General features: G+C 40.6%; 1 protein-coding gene across 4 annotated transcripts in view; it reads right to left on the bottom strand.

The window, feature by feature from the left end:
- The window catches only part of wwp2 (WW domain containing E3 ubiquitin protein ligase 2), a 76905-nt gene that overhangs the window by 28007 nt on the left and 38255 nt on the right, over positions 1–10643 (bottom strand). For all 4 annotated transcript variants that reach the window (XM_047381540.1, XM_047381554.1, XM_047381551.1 and 1 more), the window contains exon 10: positions 4001–4175. In XM_047381540.1, the coding sequence (XP_047237496.1) occupies positions 4001–4175 (175 nt within the window). The remainder of the gene's footprint in view (positions 1–4000; positions 4176–10643) is intronic.

The raw sequence follows: 10643 nt of genomic DNA, 5'->3' as shown, positions 1-10643 counted from the left end.
ATATATATATATATATATATATTTCAGAAAATGATTAGATGACAATTTTTTTAACTTTTTATTTTAATCCAAAAACATGACTGTTAGGTTAATTGGCATATGTGAAAATCAACTATGGAATAAGCGCTATAGAAGAAGATTCTTACTTTTAGAATCAATTTAGTCATATTTAATCCAATTACGTCAACAAAATGAACGAAGTCCACCCACGTCTAAAGAAGACACCTTTAAAGAGGGCAGGATTTGTGCAGCTTAAACACAATCTGCTCATTGTCCTTTCATGGAAAAATGTCGTCTATGGAAATATAAGCGCTGACAGGTTGTGTGTAAACACAAGCTAAGGTGTTAGCCTGAGCAGTGTGGATGTGTGTGAGTTCTCTGTTCTGTTCTGTACTCTGAGTGATAAAACACAGGGTTGATTCAGGTGCCGCTGTTAAGGAGCCCTTGTTCCAGCAAAAATGGACTGAAGGTTATAATTGGAGCAGGGGGGGAGGAAGAGGAGGCCACTGGTGGGAAGGTGACTGATCGGACAGCAACAAATCAAGGGTGGAAGAAACAGGTCTGAAATAAGGCTATAAAAAAATGAAGATATGTTTATGCGGAAAAGGAAAATTACGAAAACGAGAGGTTGAGAAAGGCGTTGGAATGATGAGGAGAGGTTAAAGGAAAGAGCGGGGGTAAGTAACAAGAAGGAGACGACTGGCAGAGGGGGAGGAAACGGGGGAAAGCTGGAAACAGCAGTTAATGACCACGAGGCCGCCCTTCTAACGAGCTGCAATTACTCTGCAAACACACATTTGTCCTATCTTTGCATGGACTGAGGCAACAGCGGTCAGTGTTTTCAATGTTGATTCAGGTTATGACTGCTTTCACAACTACATCTTCAGCTGGTCAGAAAAACAGCAAGAAATCAAGAAGTCTCAAGTTTTACCTAATCGTCAACTAAATACCCAAATATTTACCTAATCCATCTTTAAAAGAAATACAACAGCAAGTCTACTTTTCCATGTTCTTGGTGATCAGTTTGATTTTCTTAAAAGCGAGCTGAATGTCAGAACAACCTTTTATTTCCATCTGGAAGTCAATGAACATGAAGGCTTCACCTTCCTATAATATAGAAGATTAAAGGAACAACTTAACTGATTATTTGATGTTAAAAAATGAAGAAACGGGACAAGTGGAGGACAAAATAATGTCAGCTGTTTACCAACAAATTAAAACAGGACCTGGGGGATGCATACTGCCTGCAGCATTTTAATCAAAAAAGCTTTTTGTTTATGCTAAAATTCTAATTTTGTATGTAAATCTGTTATTTTTTTATAGATTCAATGAACAAAATAGGAGCAAATTGTGGGGTTGTGATGGAGTGTTTTTATGCAACATACTAAAATGTTATCTCTAAAACGGTCAGGTACTGGACTGGAAGTGGAGGTTTATGATAGCCTTCAGAAAGCATGGTGACCTATTGATTATGACCAGACCAAGTCTGGCTACTTGGAAGCTTCTTGGAAGCAAATATAGACATGCACAGTAGTGTAAGTGAAAAGCTTTTTTGGTGGCAGTGTTTATTGGTTTGTGCAAACAAAGCTTTGTACAATGTGTCCATATAGTTGTGTGAAAATGTGCAGGCCCCTTAGAGCACCACAGCTGATTTAGGAAGAAAGGCCACTTGACTTTCTTTAGTTGTCATGTGCAGCTCAGAAAAATGTTGCTCCTGAGCTCAACATTACAACCCTGTGAACACATGAACTCCAACTCACACAGAGACACAAGGAGCACATGATCCTAGACTCAAGATGCTCAACAGTCAGCATGAGTTAATATATTCTCTGGTGCATCAGGTTTATGATCCAGTTTATTTTTAATACAACCAAAAATGATTGACGTTTCAATTTTTACAGCATGTTACATGTCTCGTTCCTGTCAGCACAACAAACTCGGTCACAGATGTTTTTAACTCTTAGGAAAAGCACCGAGGCTGACTGGGGGGTGGTGAGAGCGCCAGCCTGGCAGCAGATCATGTGGCTCTGTTCACAGTAGAGCTATGAGCCATTTTGTGAGCCGTTTCCTTGTTCACACACACTGGGGCCATAAATAGTCAGCGCTATCAGCAGTTTGGGCATTCCAAGACAGAGCAGTGTACTATCAACAAGACCTGCCTCTTGGCTTTTCTCACACACACACGGTGCAGGAGGGAGGGAACGAGAGAAGGAAAGAACAATGGTGGAGATGTTGCTTCTGACCATTTCAGTTTTTACCTGAAGAAAGCTGAACTTTAGTCAGCTCCTCTTTCAGTCAAAAACCTTCTCAGACTGCAGATTGCCAAAAATTATTCTAAAATAATCTATCGATCGGGACAGAGTCGCTCATGAGGCACTTTAAACAAGAGAAGAAGAGGGGGTAAAAAAGATTGTCAGTTACAGATAAAAACAGACACAGGAGTCCCAATCCGATTCTACAATTTGTAGATATTTATTCCTCACAATTTTAGAAACCCACATATAACATATGTTCCTTTGTGTTGGTCTGCTACATAAAATCCCAATAAAATCCATTGTAGTTTGTGGTTGTAAAATTGCAAAGTGTGAAAGGGTCAAGTAGTTTGAATTCTCTTGCTGGGCGCTTTACTGATTTAAATGACTTTTATGTACCCCTGATTTTCACACCACATATTTGCTGTAGAAAATGTATGCATCACACTTAAACTCAGCATCAGTAACAGTTTAATTTTACTGACTAACTTACCCAAAAGAAAGGCAGAGATTAAAGCCAATGGTTAAATGTAGGGTGTTAAAAGAGCAGTATGTGGACATAAACGTAGGAGTTAGTGGGGAAAAAAAGGAGGAAAAGAGTGATGGACATGTAGATAAAATGAGCAATCAAGGGATGTTTAGGGCTAAACTGTGGCTGACTTTAATAAAGTGGCAGTCGGTCGAAATACCAATAAAGCCCTCACCCGGAAGAACATAAAAACGAAACCCAAAGAGATGCAGGAAACAAAAGGATGGGGTCCAAAACACCAGAGATGCATAAAACTAAAACACAAATGCACAAAAGGGCTGGGTGATTTTATTGGAGCCTGTATACGTTTTAAGGCTGGTTTAACTAATGGCCCATTGAAAAGGCTCAGATGTTTTAATCCAATAAGACTTTAATGTCTGGCGGCAGTCTGACCTTGGCTGTTTCACCCAGAGGAACTGGAGTATTCCAATAAAAATGTCCTCCTTACAACATCGCCTCATGCATCTTCACACACACTGCTGAAATGTTGCTGTAAACACGTAGATGTGTTACACTTCACAGGATTCCCCTCCCAGATTCATTCTGAGCTCAACATATTCCAGTTGTGTTATATTAAAGAATGTGCTTCATTTTGCTAAACTTCCAGCTATGCTTTAGTCCCTCGAGGCTTCATTAAATTCTGTTTAACCATTTAACCACTGCGTTCCAGGTGGTTGTTTCTGTTGCACAGCTCGCACTTCTGCTAACAACAGTCTACGCTATTGATACGCGAATGCAGGGCTGAAACAATTCATCGGATTAATCGATTATTAAAATAATCGTCAACTAGTTTAATTATCTAATAATTGTTAACTATAGTATACAGACTCTAAAACATGCCATTTGTAGAAAGAACACCACACCCAGAGCAATAATTAGGCCAAAATTGTGCAAAAAAAATATATATTTTGCATTTAAGATGAAAAACCTTCTTCGTCTGTGAATATGCTCTATCCAGACCCCCTCTAGTTGCATAGTTTTAGCTTCACAACTAACAGGAAATGAGTGCATTTGCTATTTTTGACCTACATTAGTACAGAGGAAACTCCTTAAAACTCATCACTCAGTGAAGGTGACTTTAAGTCTTGCTAACCAAAGGTATGAGGTTGTATCTCAGAAAAAAAATGCTGAATTAACAGATATCTTGTGTGTCTTAAAGGTAACCACCACATTAACCAGCTTCAGCTAAGAGAGTAAAACCAGTAGGGGCTGTGTGTACCTGGTAAAGGAAGCGCTGGCTGAACTGGTGCATAGCACCCTGCAGCTGGCTGCGCTGGCTCTGCCACTGATGGTAGTTGCGCACAGACTCGGCCGTGGGCCTCTGCCATGTGGTGGTTCTGGTGTTGTGGTCCACATAGTAGAACCTGCCTCGCTGGTCCACTCGTTTCTCCCAGCTGAAAGGTTGAATTGGCAGGAAATGACAGAAACAAAGTAAGGGTGAGACAGGCTGTAGCTTTCAACAACATTTTTTATTTGACAAGTCAAGAGTGGGCGGTTGTCACAAAAAGCTCCTCTCCGTTTCTAAAGACGAGGAAAAAAAACAAAGACAAGAAAAGGAAGGAAAACAGTAAGAAGGAAATGTGTGAGTGGTAGCTGAGAAAGGAAAACGAGAAAAAAGAAGGGATTAAATAAAGTAAAAATGTAAAGATACTGTTTGACAGAGAGGAGGAAGAAAAACAAAAAAAGGGAAAAATGCTGCTAAAATGGTAAAGGCAGAACATTTTAGATATTCTCATAACAATATTTCCATACATAAGAAAGCATTCCTTGAAATATTCATAATAATATTCCACAAACCTCAAAATATATTATAAGAGACAAACAGGAGATAGATGACATTTTTCCTTGTGTTCTAGTCAGTTTTTATGTTGTTTTTGTGTAAATTATTTAAGCAATTTCCATTCAAAAAGTGAATCATATGGAGTCACTACACACAGAGTGATGTTTATTTCTTTTAGATTTTGATGATTATGGCTTACAGCTAATGAAAACTAATTATTTTAAAACAAAAGTGTTGATTATCATGGGTAGGACTGCAGCCTTAATAGCCACTTACACCATCAATAGGGAGGAGAAGTCACAAAAGATTGTTGTTAAAGAAGTTGGCTATTCACAGAGTCCTGTATCCAGGCATATTAATGGAAAACTGAGTGGAAGGTAAAACTGTGGTACAAAAAGATGCACAAGCAATACAGATAACCTTTGGGAAGATTTAACAAAGGTGTTGACTGCAGCTAACATCAGACTACAACTGTCTCATTTCTTGTGTTTAACCACTCCTGAACCAGAGACCACATCAGTAGCATATTTCCAGGACTAAGAAGTAAAAGATTTGGACTATTGCTCAGTGGTCCAAAGTCCTCTTTGAGATGAAAATAAATTTGCTTTTATTTTGAAATCCAAATCCACAGTCAAAGCAGCCGTTTACCAGAACATTCTTGAGCACTTCATGCTTTCTTCAGCTGACAAGCTTCATGGAGATGCGGATTTCACTTTCCACCACGACTTGGCATCTGCCCAAACTGCTCAAATAACCAGTATCTGCTTTAATGACCATGATATTACTGTGGTTGATTGTCCAGCAAACTGGTCTGATGGGAATCTCACAGAAAATCAGGGGATTATTGGCAAGAGGAAGATGACACACAGATGAAGGCCGCAATCAAAGCAACCTGGGCTTCCTTACACCCAGAGGGTGATCACTTCCATGCCACACTGCACTGATGCAATAATTCATAGAAATAATTTTTTATTGGTGTTATATTATATTATATTATAACCTGATTATAATCAGATTTTCTGAACACCTACGTTTTAGGTTTTAATTAGCCATAACTATCAGAATAAAATAGCTCTATGTGCAATAAACCAATATATGACTTACTTTTCAGACTGAATTACTAAAATAGTTGTTTTTTTTACTTTTCAATGATATTCCACTTTATTAAGATTTACTCGAATTTAACAGTGTGGAGAATGAAGCTTGTTGTAAAGTTTGAGACTCATTTCTTCCCCTCTTCATGCTTTCGGGGTGTTGTATTACATTTATTCTCAGTTGTGTTGTTTATGCTGCTCGTGTTTTTTAAGAGAACTGATTTTTCAATGAGAAGCACATCACGTTAGTATTAAATTGCCATAACCAATGTAAGACACTTTGAGCCAAAGCCTGTTTTCAATTATGAAAATGAGCGAGAACAATGAAACAAACGTTTCTGATTGCCGATAACCATGTTTGCGCCACAGTGTGCATTTGTCCACCACTTGCCGGTGGCATTACTCAGAGGTGAATGTATATTCCAGTTTTCCCCAAAGGCATGAGGTCTGGACAGGGGCTGAGATAGTAGCAACCCACAGAAACACAAACACAGGCTTACAAAGGGACACAGGAACGAAGCCCCCCCACACACACAGAGACCAGTTCCCTGGGCTCACCAGGGACTGACTGCTTGTCTGCTGCTATTCTCATATCTCTGACTCAAGCGTCGCAGAATTTGGGAGAGAAATCAGCATCAACTTCCGTGTGCTTGCAAAAATACCTACTAGATTTCCTGGCAAACTTCTAAGATCTGCACAAGAGCAAAAAACAAATAAATTCCCATTTGGAGCGCGATGAGTGTTTCGCTGTCGCCTTCATTTCTCATGTCTTTGTATAGCTGAAAGTGACTAAGTGTGAGGAAAGGGAAAGCTCTACCCTATATTTGAGCATCATATACTCTCTAACTTTAAGTTTGCTTAGTCTCCCAAAGCTCAGAATAGATGCATTTTGGTTGCTCCAAATTGCTTAATGCAAACTCACACATGAACAAACACATGCTCTGCCTGCTCGGTGCACAGGAGAGCAACTACATTCATACTACAGTATGTAAGAAATGGATTGGGACATTATTTTAGGGAGAAAAGAATATTAATTTCACATCTGATTTAAATTTTCGCATCGACCTGAGTGTTTTCTCCTTTTTTACCATGCTGAAGGTAGAAACAAGGAAAAACCTGAGAAAGGGTGGTTCCTAGGAAGGTATTCACAATAAACCCTGTTTGTTGAGGATGGTGAGGGGAGGCAGTGTGGGGTGTTCTCCAGAACTTCACCGTCATCTCCACATTTTTTGAGCGGGTTAAGCTTCAAGTGTTGTGGACCAACTGATCCACCTACTGTCTGTATACAAACTCATTACTGTCTTCAGACCAATGACAGTGGTGTCCTCTGCAAACTTCTACAGAGGGTCTGCAGAAGTGCAGTCATTTGTGTACAGAGAGAAAAGGAGTGGGGAGAAAACACAACCCTGGGGGGCGCCGATGTTGATGGTTCTTGTGTAGGAGAAGATACTTCCCATCCTCACCCGGTGCTGTCGGTCAGTTAGGAAGCTGGTGATCCACTGACAGGTGGAGGCTGACACTGTAAGCTGGGTGAGCTTCTGGTAGAGGATGTCTGGGTTGATGGTGTTGAGGACAGAGCTGAAGTCTACAAACAGGATCCTGGCGTACATCCCTGGGTGGTCGAGGTGGTGCAGGACAAAGTGTAGTCCCAGGATGACTGCATCATCTGCGGACCTATTTGCTTTGTCACTGGGGGGTCCAGCAGGGGGCCTGTAAAGTCCTTCAGATGCTTTAACACTAGCCACAGGGTCAGAGGGAGGGGGTTGTAGAGTTGTTGGTGGGGGTACAGGTAGTCCTATGTGCGGGAGTGAGGTGTAAATGGGTGGTTTTTAAACCTACAGAAGAAGCTGTTGAGGTTGTCAGCCAATTGGGGATGGTCACGCTGAGGGGGAAATGGGCTCCTCTAGCTAGTCATGGTGTTCAAGCTCCTCCAAACTGCCACTGGGTCATCAGCTGAGAAGTTGATTTTTAGCTTCTCACTGTAGCTTCTCTTAGCTGGCCTTATGTCCCCCATCAGTTTGTGCTTGAATGCCTATACAGGGCCCAGTCCCCACTGCTGAAAGACTCTTCTTTGGTCCGACGCAGTTTCTTTAGGATGCAAAGTGAACCGTGGTTTCTTGTTGTCTGTGCGGAATATCTTGGTCTGCACACGTCCTCACAAAACTGATGCATGATGTCACAGTTTCAGCAAGCTTATTTAAGTCCATAGCTGCAGCTTCAAAAATACTCCAATTTGTGCAGTCAAAGCAGGCTGGTAACATCTGGATTGACTCATCAGTCCACATCCTTACAGTCCTAACCACAGGCTTAGAGAGTTTCAGTTTTTGTCTGTAAGTTGGAATAAGATGAGGGAGACAGCGATCAGAGTCCTAAAGCTGCACAGGGAACTGTGCAATGTTGATTTACTCGTGTTAAAAAAGGAAGCCAGACTAATAATAAATATCACTTAAATTCACAGAATGTATAGTACAGCCTCTACAAGACAAAATGTCACAGTCTATTTTTCCATTTGTTTTGTTATTTTGCTGTAAATCATGATTTAATTGGATAAAACTTGTGCTTACAACTAAGAAACCTGCATTCTGTGCATATGACTCTGAAAGACTAGTAGGTGTTACCCTGTATTCACACTGAATATGTTGTAGCGGGCGACGGTGAAGGCAGTGGTAGGGGTTCGTCCTGTAACCATTGGGTTGCCCCGCTTTGTCTGTCTCAGTTGTTGTGTCCTTGGGCAAGACACTTCACCCGCCTTGCCTGCTGATGGTGGTCAGAGGGCTCGGTGGCACCTGTGTATGACAGCCTTACTTCTGTCAGTTTGCCCCAGGTTACAGCCGTGGCTACAATGTAGCTCACCACTGTCAGTGTGTGAAGGTGTGCATGAATGACTGAATGTAGCGTGAAATGCGTTGGGGTCTCTGGGGACTTGATAAAGCGCTATACAACTGCAGGCCATTTATCATTTACGATAGGTGTCTGCTCCGCCATCCGTCGCAAATTTTGCCGTGTGGCAATTTATACTGGATGCCTTTTTGGATCCATTCATTCATCCGAGAACACCAGAGGGAGCTGGACTCGAGAGATCACAAGTTCACACGGGAAGTCGAGAGTTCACGCAGTAACAGCCATGAATATAAAGAGCTGCAAGTAAACTAAAGACCATATGTCACACCGGTTCTCACATGATGTTTACATTGCGATGTGATTAAGGGTCCCTTATTTTGAAACGTACCAGGTGCACTTTACTTTTCTTTGGTCTGACTTCCTGTCTGGCTCAATCTTGTCTTTGTAGTTTTACGCGTTTGTGCTCCATCGTGCCGCAGCGCCACGGAGCCAGTGTCAGATACTGCATTGACTAGAATGACTTCTATTTGCAACGGAGAGCAAAATGCATGAATGACGGAGTTTGTATGAATGCGGGGTTAGTCTTGCAATGACGTTTTTAATAGTACTGCTAATGTGCTCAAAGTAAAACGTTTAAGGTTTGTATCAGCATTTGAGCCTTTCATTTTTACTTGTACTGAAGACCATCATCCTCCTTTTTGCAACTTGTTTCATCTCATGTGCCACTGTTTCCATCCATCATGGCCGATGGATCAGCAGCATTACAGTCTGACTCAAACATATAAAGCAGAGGCCCTTGAAGCAGGAAAACTTCCTCAGTCAGAGCTGTTCTCTTCAAGTAACGCCTCAGAATGTACTTCAGAATCTTTTCACGTTTGCTGGTATAGCATAATGTTTACTGAAACCAACAAACCACCCTGAAACAAACATTTGTTTGTTTACAATTAGTTTAGCCATCTCCTGTCAGCCTTATGACCCTCCCATTAAAAACTGACATTAGATGACCCAGGAGGTCCCTATGCAGAAACAGAAGGTGTTTTTGGTGCATTTTTTAAAAGTGTCGGATTTTGGTAATATCCTGCATTGTAAATTATTCATTTCTTTAATCCTAGAGATTTTATAGCTTACTATGATACCGATTTTCAGCAGCTCCCTCATGACCGGTAAGCTGTAATATGTTGCTAATGGACAGTTCAACAGTGAAGATGATTACAAACAGAGTTATTTGGCTGACCACTATGTCTCTGTGCATCATATAAACAGCAGGAGTCTTCCCTCTCTGGTATTATTAACAGTAGCTACTCATTTACTGGAGACAGGGGGAATTCTTAGAACCCACAGAGGTCCGTTGAGTCTCTACATAGTTATTCATCTGATTACATTTCTTTGTAATCTAAACCTAGCAAAACCAAGAACTGCCAGTTTAAGCTTGGAGTATATCTGTATTCCTCTTTTGAACGGACCGGACCATTCATTACTCATTGCTATTTTAGTGCAAGGTAGGATCTTTGTGTTTTTAGGTTTTAAGTAATGTTTTAGCTCAGCAAAGAATCCATAAATATTAAGAGAAAAACAAAAGAAAAACTCAAAGGCTGGATGCTAATAAATAAATTGTGAAAAAATATGTATAAATAAACATTAAAAATTTTTTAAAAAACTAGTGATTGATAGTCATGTATGTGAGAAGAGATTAAAAAAACTCCAATGTTCTCTTTGTTTAGAGGCTTTTTAAAGACTTTTTTTGTTAAACCATCTGATATTATGTGCAGTGTTATATGCAGAAATGACTTTTCCCAAACAGTCTTTTTTTCTGACACTGTTGTGAGCCCTGTTAACCTAAACCAAAAACTCACAAACACCCTGTGATGTCAGGCGTTTATCTCCAGTGGATATTCTCTGGGTTCAGTCCTGGATTAAATGACTGCAGTACTTGTGGCTCCAGCTCTGATTGGCTAGGATGTAAAAATAACACTCCCTAATTTTCTCTGATGGTACTTTGCTCAAACTGGAATGGGCACAGCTATTTTTTTGGGTTTTACTGACAGATGTTAAGTGAAATATTTGAGGATCTGAAATGGACAAGAGCTGAGAAACACACACAACAGCTTGCAGCTCCTTTTATCCGTCCTACTGTGTAGCGATGACTC

Source organism: Girardinichthys multiradiatus, chromosome 2, assembly GCF_021462225.1.
Source record: "Girardinichthys multiradiatus isolate DD_20200921_A chromosome 2, DD_fGirMul_XY1, whole genome shotgun sequence".
In the NCBI taxonomy this organism is placed as follows: domain Eukaryota; kingdom Metazoa; phylum Chordata; class Actinopteri; order Cyprinodontiformes; family Goodeidae; genus Girardinichthys; species Girardinichthys multiradiatus.
This window is presented reverse-complemented; position numbering and strand designations above follow the sequence as displayed.